Source organism: Neopelma chrysocephalum, unplaced genomic scaffold, assembly GCF_003984885.1.
Source record: "Neopelma chrysocephalum unplaced genomic scaffold, ASM398488v2 Primary Assembly neopelma1_80, whole genome shotgun sequence".
NCBI lineage: Eukaryota > Metazoa > Chordata > Aves > Passeriformes > Pipridae > Neopelma > Neopelma chrysocephalum.
Window position 1 is genome coordinate 1521526 of NW_020897741.1, and position 27215 is coordinate 1548740.

Below are 27215 nucleotides of genomic sequence, written 5' to 3' on the forward strand. Positions count from 1 at the left end.
GAAATCCTCCTCCCTCTTTTTTTTTCAAAGGAACTTTGTTGCTGCTGAATGTGATGACATCCCTTATGCAAAACACAGATTATTCTAACGCCTTCTGTTAAACGTTGTGTAGTGGGTTTCAAAGAAAATCATACACAGAGGAGACAGCATTATCTCCTTCCCAGCAAACAGAAGCAGCAGCACAGTGTGTAGCTTTGTGTTAGAAGTGTGCTACACCACACATTTGACTGTACTTTTTTTCCTTTCCAGCTATTCTGAAGAAAAACCCACCACTTTTAGACATTTATAAGAGGAACTCTCACTCTCAGAGTCTTCTCAGTTTTTGTTAACCAAGCCACTACTAATAGGCAGAATATATTCTTTTAAGATATGGGACTACAGAAAAAATAAAATATAAGAGATAGACAAACTGCAATAGATCACAAAGGCATTGGTACCAGTAGCAGGTTCCTGTGCTGCCAGAGAAATCTATCACATTGGGCAGTGTCATATCCTAGTGCACTATGTCGGAGCACTGGACAGGAATGTGCAATAGCCCCTTATCTCTTCAAACAAAACTCCCATCAGGTTGCTTCTGCTGGAAATGCTCAGGGATTCTTCCCTACACCCAGCTTCTGCCTTCACCAGATTGAAAACCTGCATACTATCTATACACGGTTTTTAATAAAACTGGATTATAAGCTACTTTTTTCATTTTTTTTTTTTAAACCTGACATGAGATTAGGGGGTTTGTGGGCCTGTTTTGTCTTTTATTTTTCCTCTAACTCTTTTTCTTTTACGGATCCAGCAATCTTGAAACTAGGTTATCTCATTTTGCATCGGTTGATCGTACTGACTCCAAGGAGCCCATTTCCTCAAGCAGACTGCAGCAGCAGCACTGTTTGCTGTCAGTAGATTTTGTCACTCAAAGACTGCCCAGAGACAGGTTGTAAACTGACAGCTATGAAGCAAAGCTCCCAGATTTTCCTCTTTTCCAAAAAAAACCCCCCTCAAACTCAAAAAAACCCCTCAACCCCAAACCCTCTTCCAGGTTCCTTGGTTCTGTCTGCTGGCACAGTTTCATGTATACATACGGCTGGAGGTAAAATAATCATCTAACAGAGCCCAAAACTCTCATCACCACTTGGCAAACTCCCAAGTTGAAGACAAATCTGACACTGTTCCCCCTTTTCCCCACAGGGTTTATAATGAAGGTAATAATCAATTTTGACTCATTAAGCAGCGATGGTAAAGACTTGTGAGAATGAATCTTTGTCTTCAAGGGATGGGGTTTGCCTCTCTCAGGAGAGATTCCCATGCCATCCCCAGCTGAGCCTGTGGCGTGGGGAAGAAAAAACACTGGTCACGACTGATTTCTTCTGATTTGTACGTTTCTCTACCTCTAACAATGCTGGGTGACTGATGCAGCCTGGTACACTGGTGTCCAAGCAGCTTGATGTTGTCCCTTTAAGCTTCACTCCCTCCTCTTCCCCGAGGAACCCCTTGATGGCACATACAAATGGCATTATCCCTGTCTGATTCAGCAATTATCGTGAGGCTATTTAGAGATGGGTCCCAGGGAGATGCAGACCAGGGTATGTGCAGGAGGATGCTGACACACTTCTTTGCACTTCACTTCTGATGTGATGAGCACCACAGGAAGGTGGGCACAGTGATGTCTTTTTAAGATGAGGGCTGGCATGTAAAGTAAAGGGACTCATTGCAGGTGAGCAAGGCAACAGCTATAGGAGATATGGCAAATCTCTATCCTGTGAACATAAAAACACTACCTCCTCCCCATTTTTCACCTCTGACTCAAAATTTGGGGGCAAGATTGATGCCTTTTGACTCCAGCTGTCTATGTTTCAACTGTGCACTCACATTAGTATCACTGTACGCTCATAAACAATCAATTCCAAGCAGCAATCTAGTAATATTCTTGATTATTCTGGTAGTATTTTGGATAATGACTTCAGGATGAACAGAGCCTTACTGATGCCTGTAACTCTTCACTGACTATAAAGGGAGCCTACGTGACTACTTAGATATAGACTTCTGCTATATAATATAGCCCATCCCTGCAATCCAGGGGTAGTTGTGAATGCGGGCATGACAAAGACAGTTAAGGACCAGTTATGCTCTGTCTGCTCCTGAGCCATTTTCCTTTGGACGCTGACATGTTTACAATAATTGCTGTTTTGCCACAGTGACACTGGGCTTCTAAAAACACATTTTTGTGGAGTTTCACCTTGACTCCATTCAGAACACGACTGCTGACTACTAAGCTGTTCCCAATGCTCAAGGACAGTTTATAACAGACTCATGAGTGGACTTTAAGGATATCAGATGTAATCTAGTAGGTTCTCACTGGTTTGAGACAGTGCTGGATAGCATATTTGCTCCTATGTGTGTCACAACAATAATGTAGATCAGCAGCTGGTATTTTCCGCTGTTTTAGACACGACTTTGGATCCTGTGTAGAGTCATCAGGAGACAATCAGCCAGGCAGACTGCTCTGACTGCACTTCTGGCAGTGGGGCGACTTGAGATAAAGTCAGAGATAGATGGTGTGTTGGAAGGATTATCCAGAGAGATTGTGGTAACAGGATGATGGGCTGTAAGCACCCTCTGTGTGCATTAAGCACTGGATTTTCATTTAGAGATGCTTTCTAGATGATGACTTGGATATCACAAAAAATAGCATAAAACATGTATTTCCTCATGATATTTCGTGTATGTTCTGATGAGGAACTTATTCCTCAGGTATTTCCCACTGATGTCAAAAGTACGTGAAGACCAGAGATAAGTGGAAGACTTTAAGATGCGTTCATTGTCCAGTGAACGCCCAATGAATTGTCTAAAACATTTCCCTTCCCCTGTGAGGGTCTTCTTCCTTTCTCCTATCTCCAGATATAATCGATGGTTCTTCAGTGCTGGGCAGTGCAGTTCTCCACCTGGTTCAAAATTCTCCACCTTGGATGGACAAAATAATTGCCCATAACACTTACTCTTGAATTCAAAAGGACCATAAAGGCCTCTTCTTTCCTCAGGTGCCTATTCATGCAGGTCTCATCGCTGGTCCATCATTCAGTTTTTCTCATTTCTCCCTCTAGTAGTCTTTCCAAACATTGACTTTGTATTCTTTGCTCAGGAGACTAAGACAATCCAGAGCTCCTGCTCTTTCCTATTTCGGTCCATGAAACTATCAGGTTGCACCAACTTCTTTAGGCTTAAGGAAGAATGTATTTTATCAGAAGAAGGTTGAAGTACAGGCTCAGAATTGGTTCCCTCCTGTGATGGAGGTCCCTGCACCACAGACCCAAACCGTGATACCAATGAACCATCTGAAACCCAATTTGAGCCATGACTGTGATGACAGTGTACAACAAATATGAAAAAAAGAAGAAAAAGCTGCTTAAGTCTTCAGCCATATGGGTGGAGGAAATACCTATGATATCCTGACCAGTTTGCAAATATTTGCCCAGTTATCATATGGTGTCTGCATGGACCTGTCACCATCGTTGCATCAGTCAGCACAAAACTGTTGTCATTTCTCATGGTCTAGATAAAAGCCAAGGAGACAGCATGTGGGGGAGAGAGAACACAGCTATAATTAGCCCATCAAAGCTGGTTAAGAAATCTACTATCAAAATGAAACTACTTTCCTGACATATTTTGCAGCATATTTCCACCAGAAAGCACAAGAAAATTTGGGATGCCTCTGCTTAAGGCTATTGAGAGGCCCAGGATAGAGTCCCAAAAGCTGCCTGGACATCCACTAGCCAGGACCCTCCTGGATCTTCACGACTCAAAAAGGATGAGCTTTGAGATGGTGCTGTACTATGCTGAACAGACCTATTAATTTGGGCTTTTACTTCTTTGGACCTCCCTCCACTTTTCCTTTTTAGACATGGCCAGTGATGGGAAAGATTCATTCTTTATACTAGTGAATCCTCCAGAAGTGCTGGTGAAAAAAACCCTTTTACCATATTTTTGCTTTGTGTAGAGCAGAGGTGGCTGGGATGAAAACAAAAAACACAGCCACAGAGAAGACAAAATGCCTTTGCCTAAATTTTTCAGATGGCAAGTGCTCTGCTATCTCTGTAGAGCAATCCAGTCACAGCTATAAATAAAAATAAGTGATTACACTCCATGAATTCTCCAAATGAGAATACAAAATTCCAGCGGCTCCCCATATATCACCGAACTTATAACCAACTCTACTATTTCATACCATAACATGGTTCACTAGATTCAAATATTAACTACTGGAAAAGAGAAATCTCACACTGACTTAGTGAAATAAATGTATTTTGGTTTTGCGGTTGGATCTTTGGAGATAGTGCAACTTGAACACATCTCGTGTTCCTGGAAGGGCCATAGGATCTAATCACTGTGAAAAGGTGGCAAAGGGAAGCTGGGGGAAAGCAATGCCAGAGCCAGAGTCTCATTGAAGTTGCACAGTCCAAATGGTGTGATTGCAAAGCATAAATTTCTTATCACCAGTACCCACCCATTTGAGAACAGACTTTTAAACATGGGACACATAAAAATTTGGAAAGGAGAATACAATACCACAGATTCTTTACTGATGCCTGCATTGTACCAGCCTAGTCCCACCACTCATCTTGCCAACAGGCTGGCTTAGCAGTGAAAATTAACACAGCAGTAAACTGGACTCATATAAGGGTTTTTTGTTGTTGTGTTTTGAGTGCAACATTTTCTAAACTCTCATATTCCACATTCTGCAATTGTAGATGTCAATTTTAAATGAGAACTGCTCAGGAAGAACCTACAGGTCATGTGGGCTTCAGAGCGAATGCTGTATCCCATTGAATGATGTATCGAGAAAGACCAAGTAGAAATCAGATGTCAAAAAAAAGGGTACCTGGTACTTATTCATGGGAAGTAAGTCATATAAGACCAAGCTGAAAGTTTCTGTATTGATAAGTTTGTGCTAGTAATTAGTAAATTATTAATGTCTCATAAACTGATATTACAGCTATGATAGTGAAGGAGTGGCAAGTGGTACAGACAGGAGTTTGAACCAAGGTGTGTTCCAGCTGAGCTCCAGTTCTAGCTCCTCTTCTGCCATGACAGAAATGGGTCTGTCTGGTTCCAGTTCAGACCTATAAAGCTTAGCTGAGTTGGAAACCTTGGACTGTTTTGAAATAGTCTATTCTGGAAAGCAGATGGAAAGTGAAAGGAGCAGGATGACACAGTGCTGAGGATCCATGGCACTCTCTGACCACCTCCTCCATGTGCCAGCCATGCCATTTAGTATTGCTCAATGTTACTATTGCCTAAAACATTTACACAATATTGAACTTCAAGCAATCACATGCTCTGGACAAGAAGAACACATTTCTCGTGGCCATCAGAGGAAGGGCAGAGGTACTGGCGATGTTGCTCTGTACACCCTTGCTGGGGCAAATGCTCCCCCTGCACACAGGGCAGACCAGTTACCAGGGGTGGGCACAGCAACCTTTCCTTGCACCCACCTTTGTGATGACCCATATACATCAGACCATAACTCTGTACGCAGTAACAAACCCTGTTAACATTTAACCTGGAATGGTTCAGCCAAATCTTGTTTACAAGAACACTGGACATGGGAAGGACCTTGTCACGGATGCAAGAAAATTGCAGATATTGCAATGCAGTCTTTAATTTTTTGCAAATTCTGCAGATTTGCAGGACCTCCTCCTCCATGGGAGTCCATCTCCAAATTTTTTGGTGTTTGACCAAGCTGGAACGGTGTAGCACCCAAAATTTGCTCCCACAGTTATAAGCAACCTGTGCTTTACAGCCTGGTATCTACGCAGAGATCATCCTCCAGGAAACAAAATGTCATCAAGATTCCAAGTATGGAAGAAGGTTCAACAAAATAAGTTATCCAAGATATGAAATCTGTTGTCACTCAAACAACAGGATACACTTCTCTAGACCATTTTCCACTGGCCATTATGTCAGCATTTAAAATTCAAATTGCAAGTCAAATTAATGATATTTTACTCTGTGGGTTTCTTAATTTATCCTGTAAGAGTTGTCAGAAGAAGGTTTACAAACCTTAACACAAGATCTTATAACCTCGCTAGATGGAGTGATTCTTACCTAGAAAGGAAACGCAGACTTTACAGAAGGTATGAAACTGGAACTTGCTGGCAGCTTCCAGTAGGGTTTTTGCATTGGCTGAATCTATGATCAAAGAACCTGTATAAACAAACTCCAGGAGTAACTCCAGGACATCCGCAGTGAGGTTGGACATGGCCAATTCCAGCTTCTCCCCGCTTCTGCTACTGTCCCGTGGTGACCTGGTAACAGCAGACAATTAAATTACGGACATTACACCATCCCCATTTTATTGGCATTTATTGATTAGTGAGGGCTATAAAATCGCTTTGCACATCATTATATTTCTCCATTATTTTTGTTTACAGAACTGAAGAATATGAATTTTAAAATAACTGAACTTAAAAACTTTACTGGATCTGAAAGAGAAGAGTCTTAAAGCAAGTCTTACGAAAAATCTGTTTATTGCTACTTTGCATTTTCATGCAAAAACAGTTGCAAAAGAAAAGGAAAGGAAAGGAAAGGAAAAGAAAGGAAAGAAAGGAAAAGGAAAATGAATGATCCAACATTAATGAAAATGAGGAATGGGATTAGCTTTCAAAGGGAAACAATACATTTAAACATCTTGGTTAACATCTCATTTTCTATGCATAATATAACTGTTAAGGAAAAACAACTCTCCAATTTCAAGAGAAAAGGTCATCTACTTTTTCAAGAATCCAGCACTGGAATAATTTTAAATGTCATGTGCACTTAAGGATACATTAAAGACCTTTTCATAAAAAATAAGAATAAAAATACTAATTTCTATTTAGCCTGAACTTCTCAGTATGTTATATTAAAGTACAGATACAATCAATATGATATCTGCATACAGATGGTTGGTCATATAAAATATAAATATATGCTTATTCTAAAAATCTATTGTTCCCTTTTAGGCACTAAAAAAAGGAAGCCCTTCATGGCAATTGCTTTGAAAACAGAATACAAGACAAGCTAGACAGACAAAATGGTTAGAGCAAAGAAGGGAGAGGGGGGAAAACAACAACCAGCTCTGCCACAGGAAGCCAGCAGCCATCCTCTAGGAGTTTCATGACTGTGGCCTACGATTTTTCCTGCATGAAGTGCTGAACAATTTGGGGATCAGAGTATCTCCTGCATTTGAAGTGTGGATTAGTGCTTGTGAAATTATTGGACAAAAAGAAAGTCATACTGAATTAAAGTAAGGGCCCAGTTCTTAATGCATGGTTGGCTGATGTGTCTGCAACACTAAAGACAGGTTACACCTGAAAGACAAAAGTGATGATAAATTTGGTAACATCAAGGAGGGGAGGGGAAATCTGTTGGAGTAAGAAAATAAACTCTTTTAACGGTTAGGACCATCCAGCAGCTTCTCAAAGAAACATAAGCTTTTGTCTGTCACTGGACAGCCAACGTCTGCTCGCTCCAATTCTGCTAAAATACTTGCAAAAGCCATTGCACGAGTGACACAAAACCGGCATACGATGTGGTGTGACATTCATGGCCAAAGCATCACTATTCACAGGCAACGCCAGCTTTAAGCACGAGCAAAGCACTGCCAACCTCCTGGATTTACACAGCTGTCTAGAAAGGTGATGATCAGACCTTTACTACCATAACGGAGGAAAAATAAACAACATAAAAGGTTCGGTTTTCTTCCCGCACGACACCCCACCCATCCACCCCAATAACACCTAAAATCATCTGGGAAAATGCTTCAAATTTGCAGTGGATGTTTTGTCACTGGTCTTCCATTGACTAGCCCTGTTCAAGTCAAGGGCACAGCTTTAATTTATATGAATCTCTGCAAAATCAAAGCTTTAAAGAGGTTTAATTTTCAATGGAGGAACAGCTAGCAGTCCTTAATTTTACAGTCTTCTCTAAGGCAGTGAACCATGGCTACTCCCATTTACAAAAGAAAACTGAGGCAAAAAAAAGGTAAAATCACTTGCCTATGAGCATAGATAGTTGGGGCAAATCAAGGAATTAAACCCCATTTTTAAAATTCTATATGTTGAACTGTCCCTTTGCATGGCAACACAGGTGGGTAAGATCCTATTCCAGAAGCAGATGGGTAGGAATACATACTGATCATGATACCTGTCATATCCCTACAAGCACAGATGTGTATGCTACCCTGAATCCTTATGCTTTATCACACCACAATATTCTTTCTGAACTCTTGCATATGGATTCAATTCTGCATTCAAGGCAGAAAACCTCAGGTGTCAAAACAGAAAAGTTGCCATTTTCCAGATCCTCAAGAGGATGTCACAAAATGTTGCGTTTTTTCCTTTCTCACACTCACACACCAACAATATGCCCCACATCTGATTTATCTCCAGTGGTACACACTTATGGTCCTGTGCTCTGGGCTATCAAAATGCCTCCCAGTGCTGATGTAGTTCTTGCTGAACGGCTCCCAGAAGCAGTTTGTACCCGACAGTGAATTCATGTTCACGTGGGCTGGTTAATAAGCACACTGCCTAAAATTTAGGGAGATTTGGAGGTACCCAGCAAGCGACAGAGTCGGGCTGTTTGCACTGTAGGAAGCCCTACCATAAGCAATTATTTATATATCGGCACTAATTGCTCTGTGCTGGTGACGGCTGCGGGAATGACTGCGTGTGATCCATAGGGAATTGCACGATCACACCCAGAGCAGAGACCAGGAGGCACAAAGGAAAGGATGATGTGACACCAATGTCAGCACAGACACATACCCATGTTAGCAACAACTGCAAGCTGCTATTTTTCAGAATAATTAAGTAATAATCTCTTTTACTTTGTAATACACTAAGCAATAAACTGCTGCTGCAATTGATTAAATGCCAAAGAAAAGCTAAGGTGTTTAATCAATCACTAGAGCCACTTATGGCAAGTATAATACAAAGCTACAGAGATTATTGATATTACACAATGAGCTAGAAATGGGAAAGGAAATTATCCCTATTCCTGCCTTGCCGATGCTTGAATGTGTGGTGCTGTTTTGCTTGTGCTTTCTAAGCAGTGAAGCCTTTGGCTCCACATTTGGCTGGACCATATACTGAGCAAAGGTTTCATTCAGGCTGCACAGGGAAATCACAGCTACCCTGGTTTCCACACTGGAAATCTGGCTTGCTACAGGCTGGAGAATGGGCAGAGAATTAGCTGAAGCAGATCCTAATGGATCAAAAATAAGTGTTTGAAGGAAGAAAAGAACATAATGTGGGGAAACGGTCTGATGTGACTGAAGTGGGAAATTCCATAGATTTCTTCTTGAAACTATTTCAGTAAATTGGGTTGTGGCATCCCCCTCAAAGCCTGACTAAAGGTTACTGTGTTCCTTGTTTTCACACATATTAGAACATCAATATGCCCTGTGCAGTTATATTTCATCTATTTGGGACAGAACCTTCTCTCAGCTACTGTACAGGAACTGCACTAAAGTGACTAAAGCTAAGAATAGAATTTAGTCCTGTAAATGCATTTGCAGTGGATTGGAGGAAATCTGTAGGAATATATGTATATGTATATACAGCAGCTCATCCTGTATCACATCAGGAGGAGTTTTGTCAATGGCATCGGTAGAAGCAAACATTTAGAGAAGTCTGTTACCAGAAAAGCCCTGACTTCCTCCCTTAAGAGCTGGAAAAAAAATCACAGTTCTACCTGCTACATACACTCCAGTTCCCCCACTCCTGGCACAAACATGGGGCGTTTTGGGGATGGAGAGCCTGCCTCCTTCATGTTTCAGTCTCACTTGAAGCCAGGCAACGTAAACTTATCGTCCATGGACATCATTAAATGTGGCACATGCTGCTATTTGCCCTGCGAACTCTAAAGTTTAAACAGAATGATGTCATTTTATTGGCCTTGTAATCATTGCTCATATTATAAAGGTCACACATTTCACATTGTGGCAGAAAATCAATAGCTCTCCCAACAGCCTCTGGGGGAAAAAGTTTTGCTTCTGAAGAATAATATATAATAAACAATTTTAGTCCTTACTTTATCATGGCTGTAATCTTGGAGAAAAGCTACAGTAAAAATCTGGCAAAGGCTGATATATAAACTCATTAAAATTGGGAAGTGATTTAGAACAGGACTTTTAAAAAGATTTATCTTGAGCTAAACAGCAAAGAGATTTGTTTAGGTCTACATTTAAACAAGCTCCAAGAGCTCTTTAACAGCTTAATTTTATGGTAGCTGTTGGGGAATTCTTTCAGATTTACAAATCATGTATTTCTCCAGCAAGGTGATAGACCTGAGCAATGTGCAAGCAGAACTGAACCTGCAGATAAGCAGGAAGCACAGATACATTCTGCTTGGGTAAGGGGGGAGCTACTGAAAAATATTCTGCATTGTCTGGAATAATTAAGTCAAACAAAATCAAGCTAATGCCTTTGAACATATTCTGGCTACTTATCCTTCAACTTAATTACTTAAACTAGAGAAGACAAAGGCACAGGGAACCTTTTAAAGCAAAAGACGGTTCGATTACTCTCTCAAATAACAAATCAAAATCAGTGTCCCTTTCTGTTGACTAATATATAGAAAAGACCTAAAACGTTTAAATACTTGATAGCAGGAAAAATAACCCTAATACCTCATCTGCAAGATGTAGGAGTGGAACTGACAAAAGCAGAGAACTTTACATTTTTGGTATTCATTTGTCCTTGAAAATCATTTCCACACACATAATACACACAGGCAAGAGCCAGCACTAGTGTTTTCATGCTTAATAGCAATGCAACGGAGTTTTCTTCATCTTGAGTTATAAATAGATGTGTATCTATGCATTTTCCCTGCATTATTCGTATCAACATGTTCACATAACAGAACGTCTGTGTGATTCTGTTCAAAACATTTAATAGTGAGATGCCTTGATTTGCAAAGCTGCATTCAGAGCCTGGGTAAAGTAGCTGTGTAAGTGAAACACTGCTTGAGCATCAATTTGTCAATTTATGGACAGCGCTACCGCCTCTCATTCAGCCTTCCCTCATGGTTTGGATATGCTGCCTTTAACTGGCTTGCAACATTATTTTGACTGACTAATGGTTTGGCTACAGCTTCACTCAATTTTAGATCAAATATGAAAAGCTACCTATACCCGGTGCAGACGCCAGCCAACGCTCTGTTTACAAGCTATAGTCACAAAGTCAAAACAAATTCTGGATGTTCAAAATGGAGCCATCTGCACGGAATAAACATGAAAAATGTGAAACATTTTATGTAAATGTACATTACTGCCTAGGAACAGTTGGTTCAGCTTCTTCCCAGGCTGCCTGGTTGGGAACACAAGGACTGACAGAGTTTGTGACACCTATTTACATTTGATGCCATATGAGTCACTGTGTGGTAGACTCAAAGGTACGACGTGTATTTAAGCTATGTGCTCCAAAAGGGCACTGAAATAAATGATGATTTTTTAAAATAAAGACATATTTAGAATTATTATTTGTGATTTTTCCCTGGACGTGTGGGACTTGGTGTGTGTCTTTTTCTTTCTGCCTCCCCAAGGTCCACCACTATCTGCTTCTCCCAACAGGAGTTAGCAGCAAAGAGCTACCTCCATAATACAGCCTCAATTTTGTTCATATTTCACTCAGAATCTATCTTTAAGAATAGGGAAACACACTCATTCTGGTAGTGTAATAAAAAAAAAAATTGCTGTCTTTGACTATTTATGGCTCAGTGTCTTATACAACTCAGGAATCTGAGTATCTCCACTAAAAGTGCATGTCTGAGCTACAGGAGGCTATACAGGACTGCCAGCAGCAGGCAGGAGCTTCTGCTCCACCCAGGAGTGAGGAAACCGAAGGCCATACTTTGGGGTTGGTCTCTCCCTGCCTGGACCAAAGCAATGGCCTGTCCTACCAGCCAGCTGCCTGCTGGCCTCTCCACCGTGCGCCCTCTCAGGACCTGCCCCATTAGCTTGACATGCTGATCTTGCTGGCTTGCTCCTGTTATTAGGAATATAAATGTTTATTCTACAGTAATTGTGTTCCCATTCCATGAGAGCAACATATTTTCTACTAAGAGAGACAGGACAATAAAAAAAAAATCAAATTAAATTGCTTTGTTCCCTGGACAGTGTTTAGGTCTCCAGAACACAGGAAATCCAAGATTTTTGTATGTAAGATGAAGCACTTAAATGAAGAGAAGCTATTTCTTTTTATCTCTGTCAAATTATTTTGATTACCAAAGAAAGGACTCCAGACTAGGATAGACAGCTTCTCATGAGGCTTAAGAGTCTGTTAGCTGTGTGCTCATTAGAAACTGCTGTTCAAGTCGACACAATTTAGACTGAATCTCTTGTTTATTGTGGGATTTCAACTTTTTACTTTAATCCTTAAAGCACTGAAACTCCAGGCAAAGAAGAGAGTGCAATGTTGCTGCATCTTAACTGTCCACTATTTGATTTTTTACCATCTTCAGAGTTATTAATGGTTCAAAACCCAAGTGTATTTATCTTGGGAGAAGCAAAAAATAAACTTCATTATATTACAGCCAACCTTCAGCTATGTACTAATCAGACACAGCTCTCTACAGAGGAAGTTGTATTTCGTCCAAAGATCTTGATTTATCATAATTACACACTCGCAAGATATAAAAATATAGATGCCCAAACATACCAACACACATTTCCATGACACACACCAAGATGCATGTGCATACTGAGGTAACAGGTTATTTACCGAGTTATACAAGTTTATGCAGCTGCAAGGTAATCAATCATGTAAATGATGGCAGGAAGGGACATTTATAGAGCAACATCATTGCAATACGTATGTCATAAGGCACTGAATGTTTTATTAAACAGGATTTAAAAAAAAAAAAATTACACCCCAGCATTGCTTCTCCTTTGGAACTGTTTTATCAGCTCAAAATGTATTAACTTGCAAATCTCTGCCTTCGTTATACTATCTTGTAGATAAACATTATCTTTGAGCCTCAGTCACTATCCATCTGTCTCATGAGAGAAGAAAACATGTACTGTAACGGTACTATTGTATGATTACAATAAAGAACTAGTAAAATCACAAGATTAAATAAATTACATTGTTTAAACACAGGCTTGCAAATGTGTCAGGAAAATTTACCTGACCAACAAATCCATTTGGTCACTTTTTATCAGGATGTTGATACAAATAATGTGCCTTGTTCCAGGCAAACAAAATCTGGCCAGACTAGTGTAACTTATTAGGGTCAAATGCTGCCAGTTTGCACCTGCTCTATCAGAAGAAAATCAGGAAAATTAATGGCTGTGAGCTCGGGCACGCACCAGCAGCTCCCGCTAATTCACCATCACAGAAATGATCATTACAAACCAAGACGAGCAATGGGATTAACAGCAAATGCTTTTGTCCACGGACAACATGGCCAGAATAAAATAGAGCAAACAAAAGAGCCACGTTTCCTATATACCCTTAATGCCATTCACTGATGGAACACAATCTAAATGCTCGGGATCAGCGGCAGCCTGTAACGCTATAGACTCGGAGATCACAGTCGGAGGCACAAATCTGGCTCCCTGCTGAGATTTAAGAAAGAAGATGACGAGTTTGAAGATGCCAGCTTAAACGACTAGCAAGAGAATGAAGAAGTGAATAGCAAGTGCCCTTGGAAGAACAGTGTTTCATGACCTAGACTTTTGCTAGGGACTGAGAATAAACTGAATCTCACAAGGTACTAGCGGAAAAGTAAAAAACTGGGCCAACTTATTAATAGTGTGGGATCTAACTTGTTTGCAAGTATCTCTGTCAGCCTAATTCAGTCGCAAAATAACCTGGGTGAGAGCTACTATTTGTTAAAGGTAAATAAAAGATGCAAGCAGGTTTTGGTGGATTATATGGGAAGATTAAAAATAAAATGACAGAATAAAAAATTCATTCTCATCAAACTTAAAGCTCACCCCCTCACCCAATTCCTATCTGATTTCTTTTAATGTTATTTATTACACCATCAAAAACCAACTTATCAGAGAGCTGGCATGCAGCTAATAAATCCATTTCTTAGGAATGCGGGGAAATTTATACAAGTAATTATCTAGGTAGTCTATCCAAGACTCTTTCTCATCATTGCAATGTCTAGAGGGAAAACAATAATAAAATAATGATAATCACAATTATTATTTATTACTACTACTATGATTATGGCAGTGCCCAAAGATCCCAATCAGCACTTCAGTAATTAGAATTAATTCTGTCAGGCACTGGTTCTTTCTCCTACAGCTACAGGGTGTTGCTAGTGCTTTTCTACAGTATATGTAGAGACAGACACACCAATGAAAGGTACTACACCACATCACTACGCCAGTACAGGCAGGAAAGGGCAGGAAGCTCATCAATCCCTGCCCACTCCAACCTGCAGAACTGCTCTGAGTATTTCAGTCACTGAAGCTCAGCTCTATGCAAGCAAACAGAGGGCACTATGATCTGATATGATCATAACCTGGTCACACTAATTCAAATTCATTATCTCAATCCAGCAGTGGCTAATCCTTGATGATTTAAATGAAAGGAGCTACCTGCAAGCAAGCTGGAGTTGGAGATTTGATTACCTTTCTTTTAGGACAAGACTGGCTCTTGGACGTGGTCCAAAAATGACAGTTTACAAGAACATGGCTCCAGTTTCTATGCCATGGAAGATTTTTTTCTTTGTTGTCTTTGATCCATTTAGCTCAAACTGCACCTTGTTAGATAATTGTTTCCTTTCACTCCTAGATTTCAACACAGTCAAGTCTAGACTTGGGCTGTGAGATATAAGTAAATATAGGTAGGTCACCTGCACCGGCATCTTATGAGTGGTTGCATGACAGCTGGGTGGCTTGCAGATGGGGACAGCCAGAGAAAGAGAGGCGATTAGTCTGTCATTCCTTGGATAAGATTTGGAGGATTTGTAGTTGAGTCTAGAAATTATGTGAGCAAGAAGCCCCAGCTACAATAAACAGAGTTGCTGTCAATGAGGGAGAGGGGTGAGAGGTTCAGAGATCTGCTTGGTGCCTCTGGAAGCTGCTGCCATTACAAGGCAGCAACTTAATTTCTGTGCTGCACCTTGAGACTTGAAAAGGAGCCTTTCTGTCCTCCTTTCCAGGGTTTCTATTCAGAGAAGGACACATTGCTCTGCCCCTCCTTTTGGAGCAGCATATAGCCCAAGCCACTCACCCTCCTAATCCACAGCCACGCTTCCCAGGCTGGAAATCGCCAGGCTGTGATGCCTGAGATGGGCTTTGCAGCAGTTTCTTAGCCTGGCAGCCCAGAACACCACTGAATATTTGTAAGCTGTCATTCATTTATGTAGAAGACCATACATTTGCTTGATGAAAACATGTTTTCCAAGGTCTGGCAGCTGCAAAATTTGAAGCCCAGCAGGGAGCTCCGAGAGGCGGGTGGGAGGCTGCCCGGGCAGGCAGAGCGAGCGGAGCGCTCACGGAAACGGGCCACAGAGAGCAGAGAGCTCTGTTCCGTGCCAAGATCTTGTGCATACACACAGCAATTATCACTGCCTCGTTTAAGAGAAAAACGTTGTCCATAGCACAATTTACACCTGTCCCCTGGCAGTAAAGGGTGAAGGATATTTTACACTCCCATGCGACCTCCCATTCCCATGGACTCCTTGAAATGGTTTAACAGAAAGCCCTGGCATTCTGTCTAGGTACAGTATACCTCTCCTGGCAGCTGAAACAAACACCGTATTTTTAACTCCCTATTTCTCTGTTTTCAACTAAATGTTATAATTTGTTTCCACATTCATTCTGTTCTACAACGGAGCTGAAGCATGCAGATGTAGAAATGCTGCTGCTCCTCTCCTGGAGTTAAAAGAAAGATTCTTAATAAGCAGGAAAACACAAAGGGGTCACTAAGAGTAGATTTTTCTTTCATCTGCTATTTCTCATTTTGGGCTTTTTACAACGTAAACACAAACCAGACAGTCTGTTTTCCAGACACCTAAATGCTTTTGCAGTTTTGTCAAGCTGTTTCAGATGGATAGTGGCAGGTTTCTCTGTCGTGCATCCAAATGCTGCCTTTTCACACAATGGTGTAAAATGCAGAATGACATCTTCGTCTTCAGCGTGGGTGTAAAGCAAGAGGAATTTGGTCCTCTCACCCTAAAGGCTTTACTTCTCCTGCCCTGCCTTCAAGTCCTCAGAAAGCATATACAACTCTATTTTAGAAAAAATAATAAAATAAAAAATCTGAAGACTTGCAAAAAGAGGCAAAGTATTGTGGAAAAGCAATCCGGTCATGAAGTCACTGGCTCTGTTTCACAGGAAAAGAAGGATGACCGTATCATGGCCAGATTACAGTGCATCCCAAAACCTGCTTCTTGTGACAAAATCGCTTTGTGCATGTGACTTACTGCTCTGTGCCAGTGGAATCAGGCAACCAGGATGACTTCCAGATTAGAAAGCATCATTAAAATCAAATCTTGAAAAGATAAAGCTTGTAGGACAGTATCTGTGTATCTTTAGTAACTGACCACAGAGGAGTCTACTTATAAAAGTCTGTTTACAAAAGCAAGCATTTTGACCAAGAAGAGACTTTTATGTCAAGTGCTTCCTATCAATAATGTCATATTTGGTAGAAATTCCAGTACTCTGGGTTGGGTTAAGAAGAAGAAAACAGCAAATTAAAATGTTACGGTGAAACTCTCTTTGTTACGGAAATATCAGACATTCCATTTATCCAGCAGCTGCATTTGTCTATCCCAAATACAGCTGGAAATAAAAAGATGGCTCTTCCTGGGATTTTCCAATCTTTCCTTCCTTCTGGAACACACACACACACACACACTCACACAGACATATTTTCCTCCAGTTCTTCTAGCACAGATACAAAACCAGACCTCATTTCTCTCCTCCCCCAAACCAAGAATGGTTTAAATAAGAAAATCTGTGCTCTGCAAGAGGTACATTTTAGAGATTTTTTTTTTTTTATGGATCTGGACCTATTTCTTTCTTCCTGTGTATATATATATATATATATATAACCACATGCATGTGACATTAAGAAAAACACTAGTTTCTAAAGAAATCATTCATGTCCTTTTAGCCAACTATGATTCAGGCTGGTGACTGGCCTTTTTCTCTAGGTTGTGAAAAATGAGCACTTGAAGAAGGCAATTCATACTATTTATCATAAGGTGGGAATTGTCCTACGGACATTCTCATCTTTCCTCCTAACTGTAGAGAAGTCCAGACAACCAGCTTAGGCTGGACTCCTGAAGGAAGCAATGAAACATCCATCAGAAGTTCACAGTCTAATCAAATCACTTCTTCTCTCTTTAACAGCAAAGAGGGATGGTCTCCTCCTTTACTTCATCTCTTAGACACTTATTTTATAGGGAGAGGACTTGCCACTTGGAGAGATCTGTCTCACTCTCTGCAGACTGTACCAATAGTTGAGAAGGTGAGGTTAGAGTCAGCCTGCCTTAGATGCCAGCCTTGGACCTAAATGTTGGTTACCTAATGAGAGAGACAAGCACCTCTCATTGGTCCAGGGGGATCACCTACCTGCCTGCACATAGGAACCCGAATTAGGAGAAAAAAGATCCTTCTGGAAACCTTCAAGGTGCTTCTCTTCATTGTCTGTACCATAAATTAAACCTTTGCTTTGAGAGAGCTGATTTGTTTAGTATCTAAAATATAGGTGCAAATTAAAAGGCCAAAGTTGAGTAGACTGGCGTTGACGTGGTTGGCAGTGCATTCAAAATATATATGATGGCATTTAGGGGACAGAACCCTATTCCAGCTGCTGCTTACCATCCATGTTCTCCTTAAGCCCTATACTGCAGTAGTCCTTTATGGATCCCCACGCTACCCCTGAATCTCACCTTCCTTCCTTTGTGGGCAAAGTGATGTGGAACAGACATCAGGAACACTTCACACTTGCTGTTCCTAATACACCTGATCCTTTTCAGATGATTTTGCACTGGAAAGGAGTAAGATTGTTTTTCATGGTCAGTTGCTGTTGGGAGGGAGATGAATACCAAGTCCTGGCTTAGGCTCAAGTGCTGCATAGCATCTGACAGGGACTAGATAACCTGTTTCCAAAAGCACAGTGCTTGGTATGGTGCTGGACTCAGGCTCAGGACTGGAGTAACCCAACCTCAAAAGGGATCATATATTTAGAAGATAATCACAGGGAAAGAGGAATTTTCTGGATGAGGAGCAGAATGCTCAGCACAGGAATAGCCATTTTCTGAGAAACCAAAGGAGTTTCAAAGTGCACTCTCATTTCCAAATTTGTTTTGTAAATAACTTCAGAATTGATCAACTGGTTATTATCTTTTCAATACAGTGCAATAAAACCAACATATTTTCTTCCCTGCTATGCTAATTCTCATCAAATAGCCTTCCTCAAGATGAGCAATAACTCTAGTTCTATTATGCTTTTTGTCTGTATTTTGGTGTTTTGTTTTTTTTTTTGAGAAGGGAATAATTGATCTGATTTGGTTTAGAACATTTCTCTTTTATTCTTCTGAGACACTATTTGCTATTCTACAATCAGATACCAACTTGAACACACAGTGGAATCAATGACAGAATATGAGGTTAATAATAACCAGCCTGTGGCAAATAATAAGCTGAAGTAAGTATTCTCAAAGATTCTGTTTCTGCATGTTTCCATGAATGTACATAGCACCTTCATGAATAGATATCTTCTCATTGATGTTTCTGGTGACACACTGGTGCCTTTGGTTGGAATGACATTAGAGTTTAACCCTGGCATGCACTGATTGAAATGGCCTTTATATTATATTTAATACAAAGAGATCTCTTTTATTCTTTAAGAAAAACTGCCATTTCTTGTTTTGATTTCTATACTAACACAGGGAGTGCAATATAAATCACATAAAGCTTTAAGTGCAGTCTCAAAGGAGCTGCTAACAAATGCCAATAGAGGATTCTAGATTTATTGTATTTATAAGCATTCCAGCTCTGTGAACTATAATGATTTTGTATTACTAAGGGCATGATCCTACGAAATACTGAGTACCTCTTGCAACTGACTTTCATGAGTTTTGGAAAGGATGAGGCTTTAACACTGCAAGTATCCTACAAAAAGCGAGTCTTTAGAAATTCCACCCCATAACCCTGAGTTTATTGTCTCACAAAGACACATTTGCTCAGTTTACAGGTGAATATTTATTTTTCTCACCTGACAGTTTTGCAAACTCAACTTGACATCAAGCTGAATTTTTTCTTATTCAAGCATCATCATCAGTAATAAAGGTATTTTTGCCTTGGATACCCCTGTGCAACTCCATTAGTCTCCACCAAGGATACATGTGTGCAGCTGAGGTTATATATGGAAGACAACTGGGGTGGAGAGACCTGATGGTGGACACAAATCGACCTCTGGAATATTTATTGCTGATGATGATGTGAAAGAAGGCAAAAAGTGGTGAGGTTAGCAGGCTAAACCTTGCACTATTTTTTTCTTATAATGGATGCAAGCTTTATGTGAGCAGCTGAAAGACAATACATGCTGAAATGTAGGGTTTTGCTTTCATAAGTTTCTTTCCAGAGCATTTAAAGAGGCTTTTTTTTTAATTGTTTTAACCAAGTTCATATCAGAGCAGTGCTCAATCTGATGTATATCTCCATTTGATAACTAAATAATAAAGCAGCAAGATTTTTCAGTGTGCTTCTAGAAATAGATGCTGCCTGGTGACTTCTGCACACAAGCAGATGTCTTCACAGCAAAATCCAAATGACAGTCTTTGGCCAGTCAGTAATTTGATTTCTGCAAGTTGGTTTTATGATTTTTCTTTTCCTGCAGACTCTACTCTTTATCACCCTAAAAAGCATATACTGTAGCCTTAACAATTAAATAATAATGAGCAGACAGAAGAGAAAGGAGAGATCTGGCTTAGCTACTGCTAGCAATCATTAGATTTACAGAGGGGAAAAGACATGCTTCCTAGGCCAACATATTTTTTATGAATAATTGATAAGGCAGTCAGTACAGTTATATCATAGAAATGTAATATATATCCATAATTATAGAACCAGCTTTGTGCAAAAGGACACAATACACTGAAAGGAGATACCAGCCAATATGCCATCCTGAAATAAAATACAGTCACTATTGTGTTAGTTGGCAAAATTTAAATACAGGATTTGAAGCAAGCACAATGTTCTTTAATCCCATTTTTTAGCACAGTCCAGGCTCAGTCTGCTCAGGAAAATACTGCAAGGCAAAATCAGCAGCTGCATTAATTTGCTGATGATTGAGAGAAAAATGAAAGTTATCCTCATGGTTTTTTTTCCTCCCTACTTGCTACTCTAACTTACTAATAATACCAGAGTACCAATTTATTCCTATGCAAGTATATGAAGCATACAAATTGAAAGATCAATGCAATGGAAAAAAAAGATTATCATGCACTGTTTAGAATCAATCAGCTAGAAACAAAGGGGGGAAAATGCGAAGGCGGAGACATGATGTTTAGAAAACGTACATATTGTACCTACCCTAAGCTAGAGTGTTTGTATGAAACAGCTACTGTTAGTCCAACATGCAGACTAAGCTACATTTTGACCAGAAAATCATCTTATTTCCAATCTTTCTGGAGAAATTAATCAGTTGTATTTTCTTTTAAAAGTCCCCAAATGATAAAAGTATCAATCCCTTTGCCCATAAAAGTCACATAAAAACATGTAACAAAGATTTCAGGGTGAAGGGATTATGATACTCCAAATGCTTTATTAGCACAACGTCTCAGCATCGTTCACCTGAACGCTGATGGCTTATTGTAGCCTGAAGGACTGACTTTTGTCATGTGTGACAGAGTCCCTTGAAAACACTGACAGCAATAGTTTTTAGTTGTGGACTGAATCACCATTAGCAGTGGAGTTTAAATCTTAGATCTCTCAGTGGTGGAACACTTTCTTCGGCCAAAACCAGTCTCTACTTATCAGAAATAATTACACTGTACGAGTCAGATGTGTAACAAATGGATCTGAGTCTCAGTTTGGAAATACATTCAGAGGAGGTGGAAAGAATGGCTACTGGCTCTGTGACAGGAGATTCAATCTTCATAAACCTGCAAGAGAGGGGAGGAAAAAAAAGCGACACAAATGCGCCCTACAAAAGAACAGAGCAGATCACAGCTGGAAGGAAGGCAAACCTTTTAATCAGGTCCTTGAAATACAAGCTGCAGGAAGCTAGAACATTTTGGTGGACTTCAAACTCTTTGCCTTCAACAATAATTTTCAGGTCTGTAAACTCTTTCGCTCTGCGTTGCTGGTTCAACTCCTTCAACATTTCTGCAGAACAGAGAAGACAGACAGTGCCAGGGTTCCCATTAAGAGTTTTTTTATTTTTACTTTTTACTTTTCATTTTTTTTTGTAAAGAAGTAGAGAAACAGGAAACAATTGATATTTTTGTCGGTAAGATTGGCTCAACACAGACAGTCAGAAGTTACAAACATAACATATTAAAATAAAAGAAAAAGAAAAAAGCAGGAACCAGTAGGTCTAAACAACTGAAATATATATACACAGAAAAAAAGCAAAAACAATCCTAAATTTGGAAGGGTTAAAAATGAAAACAAAATATTTCAGCATCAGCAAATCAGAAACACAGACAATGCATTATCACAGAAAAGTTAAAATAATTTGTTATAATCAAAATCAAGAGCTAATGAATTTCTATCCAAATGGAAATAAGTTTTGAACATACTAGAATAATATTAGTAAAAAGATGGTATTATGATGCAATATGAATTGGATATGGGTCAAAATAATAAAACCACAAGACCTGCAAAAATAACTTATCCTTAACATAGTAAAAATGTGTTAAGCCTCTCAGTTAACAGAATAAAATAGCACTTCTAAATAATCTATAAATTATAGTGCATAAAAATTAGCCAAATTATCAATGCATCTAGCAATATACCTCAGCTATATAGACTACAATTGTACATGTTTCAGAATTAGCTTAAAAGCATCCTTATGATAAAAAATAATCTCATGCAGAGAATAAATTACTGCCTTTTATAGCAATTCCCGTTTTTTGCACTCCAAGGATTTTTACCATCACAGCATTTTTATTTTTTAGCCTTCAATGGTTTCATTTACAGCAACAATCAACTTTCACACATCATGAAAGAATCGTAATGATTAAAATAACCTATGAAAGTGTTTCCATCCTGCAATAAAGCACCTACCTTGCGTGATGCCTCCTTTTATACAGCCTATTGGTGCTAACAGAATGAAATGATAGCACGCCACGTCTCCATGTAGGGATGTGAACTACTAGGCAACCTACATGTTTTATATGCTGCCTGGACTTTTAAGGGTAAGACTTCCTTCCAGCTTTGCAGACCAAAGTGGCTATCAAGATGAATCATATACTTTTCACCTGGGCAATAGCCTGGCAGTTCAGAAGCCAGTGATCAAGATGACAAAAGAGCTGATTTTAAATACTAAAAGACTTTGGGTTTATTTTATGTTTGCAATAGGTCAAGGTTCTCATTTTCTCAGTGTAACACCCTGAACACATTCCTCTTCAGACAGATCTGTAAATCAACAACAGTTCCTTACATAGAGTCCTTACACAAAGTAAAAGGGACCTCGACAGCGTATGACTATGACTGTGCTCAAAGCCACTGTCAGGCTTGGGCACTGGGCTGCCAAAGCATCACCAAAGGGCCTTACGGTGAAATGAAGACCCAAATAATCTCTGTGCTCTCCTGCTTCCCCAAGGAAACTCAACAGGAATCATTTCAGCAAAGCACTAGTGTTTAACGACACAAAATCATGCAAATACACAACTGTTCCATGAAAAGAAACTGAAGTTCTCCTGAGCCCCAACATCTGTGGTGCGTATTTTTCAGGCCTAAGTAAATAAATGTCACCTTGCACATTTATGTCTATTTAATGGAAACACAGTAGTGTCTGAAAGGCTAATTATTCTGTGCTGAAATGGGTCAGTGCTCTCCAGAGAGTAAGCAGATCATTAGAGAGGGCACAGAAATAACAGCAGGCTTTTGTCAGATCTATAATAGGGGAAAATAAACCACTCTGTCCTGTGGGTGCTATAGCAGGGACTATTTTTAACAAATTCAGCTGAGCTAAAGCACAATGATACATTTCGAGCAAAACCTAAAACAGGGTCTGAATGTTCACTTCTCTGCAGGAAAGTCTCAGGCTTTTGCTGGAGGTGTGATGCCTGAAGTCTGACTGCACCATGAAGACTTCAGGCCTCGGTTAAAGACCAAGGATGCTTTGGGCACGAGAGGTGTTCTACTTGATTTAGGGTCAAAGTGACTGAGGTCTCTGGTTTAACAGGAACAGCACCAGATGCTTTTCCAGTTACATATTTTTGGAGGCAATTGTGGAGGAAGCATTTTTCTGTCCCTTTTTACATATGAACAACTTTTTTCCTTTTTCTGTCTTGGTCCATTATCCTTTCATTTATAGCAACAACATTTTCCTCCCCACCAATTTTCCATCATTTCATGCCTTAAAAACAGTTACTTTCCCCTCTAAACTTTTGATACTCTCTTCACTTTTCAAATTTGCCCAGCCAATGTCTCTTCCCCATCTGCACTTTTCCTAAGTTCCTATTCAAGATCATTTTCTCTGGTATCTGTGACTTTGCAACCTTCCTTGCAGGAGCCTTTCAGGACAAGGGCTCCATCCATGACCATCATCATATAAGACTAAGATTATGCTCACACAAAGGGTCAATCTCCACCTCACCTCGTTCCATTTCCCTCTTTTAAAGATCATGATCAGTTGTTCTAGTGTTCAAAGTGCACAACTGTATGAATGGCAACTGCACAGATGGATCCTGTGCTTGAGGAGAGGAAAGGAGAGGGGAATCAGAGTTTAGTTGCACTCTTGAATGGGGCTGGGGGTTTTGGGAAGTGAGTTCAGGGTAAGCAGGACAAAGAGACCATCCCTGAACTCCTGATGGTGGCCAAGATTTCTGAAAAACAAGACACAAAGCTCAGCCACTGCAGCTATAGATGTTGTGCTCTCTGTGCTATATGTCCAATACTGTGAGAGCTGGTTTGAGCATCTAAGTCCCCAAATGGCTCCCCCAGGTAATGGGCTCATTACCTACTGAGCACCCTTTAATTACATCCAGTCCTGCAGTTCCTGGGCACAGCTTCTATCTATGCTCTTTACACACATGAGTGTATTTTATGCTGCATGCATTTATTAAGGGATGCAAACCAGAAAACATGTCTGGAGCAGTGGTGCAATTTGGCTCATAACAAACTAGAAATCAGAACGAGATCTAATCAGAAACTGAAGCTCCTCTTTTTCCTACACACATTCAAAGGCCATGATTCCCTCCTTGTTCCCCCAACTTGTTGTAGTGCTCTCCGAGAGATGACTACTAACAGTCCTGAATTTTTGCAGCTCAGTTTCTGAACTAGAAGAAGAGGCAGGTGGAGAAGAAAAGGAAGTCAGGGGACTGCATTAATTCATCGATCTTCCTCGCTCAGGCTCCTTTGTATTACTAAATAACTAGCAGGCATTAGTATTGGACACAAGGTTATATCAGAATGGGCCCTCATTCTCAGAGTATTTGTAATGCTCATACTGTGCTTAGCCAGGCATTAATGATTTATGAGGACTCAGGATGAGTTGCAAAACAAATTTTTTCACCAGGTAATAATGCCTGTTGTAAAAGAAGAGACAACACAGTGCAGTTCTGGCAGTGAAAAATTACCTCAGCTGTCTCCTGCTAGTCCCTCTTCTGGGCTCCTCCTAATTTTCAGCATTTCCTCCAACAAATGGAATTTCCTGAAATCTTCAAAAGGTTTGTGCTGGGAATTTCCTACTGTTTTTTATATTCCTCCGGTTTCTTTGTTCTAATGGACTTTGTTTTCTTTGTTTGTTTGTTTGTTTTCCTCATTTGATTTTTTGTTTCTTTAAGAAATGCAGGTAAAAATGAAGTGTAAGGACAGTTACGCCACAAGGTTCCAGCAGGGGGAGCACTGATGTTTCCTCTCCTTAGTGAATCTCAGTCAATGCTCTTACATCACTAGTGCAAGGGATTTTTCCTTCCTGCCCCAGGTGCACACACACTTTGGGATGGCAGAAACCTACCTGGTCCTTTCTGTCTCCTTCATCACTACTGATGCTAAATCATTCTCAGTGAAGGACTGGTTGAATGTTTTCTTCATAAAGAACTACACCATAGACACCCCCATCTTCTTCCAAAATTACATGAACCACATAGTGGTTGAACCTAAAGGGGACTTGACCTGAAACCTGCAACTGAACATCTCTGTGGAGTTTGAGAAAGGCAGAGCTTTCTGTCTTGCCATTATCAGCCTCAGTATCGTTTCTTGGGGGCATTTAATATAATTATATTGAGAGTCCCAGAGACAATATGGGTCAGAAGGTGTAAGTGACTTTCCTCAGGTCAGGAACAAAGCCAGGAACAACTCAGAAGCTTTGATTCTTGGTCCCTAGCTCCATCCATCTCACCACATTTTCTCCTTCTTAATTAATGGACAAATTACAAATTAAACGAAAGAGCCCACAAGCCTTGAATCAAATACAGGACCAAGTACAACTGTGTAATAGTGTAGATCAAGTAAGGGGAACAGAAATTATACAGTGAGTATTTTTTTAAATTACTTATGATCAGAAATAAAAATGAACAAGGAACTTATTCCCCAAGTTTATTTATTCTGTATTTTAAGCACAGTGGAGACTGGATACTTAAAAATCCTCCCTAATGCAAATTCCCGTGGTACAATGGAAGCTCTCAGGTTTCTTTCCAATTTTAATAAAGAACTTCTTACTTAAATTCTAGTAGATAAAGCTTTAAAAGGGGACAGCCAGAGCTAAAATATAATGAACCATAAAATCTGGAAGAACAATTTCTACAAACAGTGTTTTTAAAATTTACTTGGAAAAACTAACCTTTTATCAAACTGCAAAGGGTAATTGATGAAATATTGCTAATTATTCTTGTGAAGAACATGCAAGAGACCAGTGCTTGGTCAGCCAGCCTCCCGAGTTCATGATTGAGACAGAAAATGTGGGAAAGTCAAGAAAAGTTACCAGGAGTAAAATCCAATTACCTTCTTGCCTTAATAAGTAAGGAGATTAATTCCCAAGGTTATGTTCTAGTTATGTAAAACAATCACTTTAACCACGAAGTGCCAGCACTGCCCACACTTGCTTATTTTGGTAGTGGTAGAGTATATGTGTAAATTATGAAGCACGAGATCTAGCAGTCAAACAGGAGCTATGAATGACAGAAAGGAGTTTACTGTGCTGAACCCACCCTATGTGAACCACACAAGAACCAATTTTTTGCCATTTTTGACAAGTCTCTCTTTCTTCTCACCACAGACACACAGAGAACCCCAAAGCCTTGAGAATGCCATAACCTGCTCAATGTACCCTCGTGCTGTTGACATGTAGCTTGAAGCAGCTGCAAAGAGAGATAACAACTCAAGTCCAGCTGCCTCCTTAGGCCAGTCTGATGAAGTTAAGCAGGCACACTTGGCACTGCAGTGGCTGACATTGCTCTCCACTCCTTTGGGCATCCTGCCACTGCAGACCAGCTACCACTGAACATCATTCCTACAGCAGCTTCCATGTGGTGAGAAGACAAGCACACACCTCTGGAGAACAGCTTCCTACTTGGGACTGAGGACAAGAAATAGGTCCTTTATTCTCTTTTGGCCTGAAAGGTAATAGTAGAGAAAAAGGGAAATGAATGAATTCTGGTGGGAATCATTAACAGATGAGGATGTTTCAGATCATAGAATATCCTGAGTTGGAAGGGACCCACAAAGATCATTGAGTCCAATTTCTGGCCCTGCACAGAACACCCCAAGAATCCCACCATGTGCCTGAGAGCATTGTCCAAACTCTTACTGAACTCTGGCAGGTTTGGTGCCATGACCACTTCCCTGGGGAGCCTGTACCAGCACCCAACCACTCTCTGGGTGAAGAATCTGCTCTTAATACTCAATACTCCCCTGTGATCTTCAGTTTTCTTCCTGGATCCCAAAAATTATACATTCAGCTACCTGGACTGTCTCTGCAGTCGAATACAGACAGAAGCTGTCTCATGCACAACTCAACCTGTTCTGTGTGCTAAGCCAGGTAGGATGCACTGTCTCTCCCTAGGGATTACCAAGGGAGATAAAATAATTAGTTGAGACC

At 40.2% G+C, this 27215-nt stretch overlaps 1 protein-coding gene across 5 annotated transcripts in view; it reads right to left on the bottom strand.

Moving 5' to 3' along the window:
* KLHL29 (kelch like family member 29) overlaps positions 1-27215 on the bottom strand; it is a 395224-nt gene that overhangs the window by 52594 nt on the left and 315415 nt on the right. For all 5 annotated transcript variants that reach the window (XM_027690064.1, XM_027690065.1, XM_027690066.1 and 2 more), the window contains 2 exons: positions 21193-21331; positions 6094-6293 (listed from right to left, as the gene is read on the bottom strand). In XM_027690064.1, coding sequence (XP_027545865.1) covers positions 6094-6293; positions 21193-21331 — 339 coding nt within the window. The remainder of the gene's footprint in view (positions 1-6093; positions 6294-21192; positions 21332-27215) is intronic.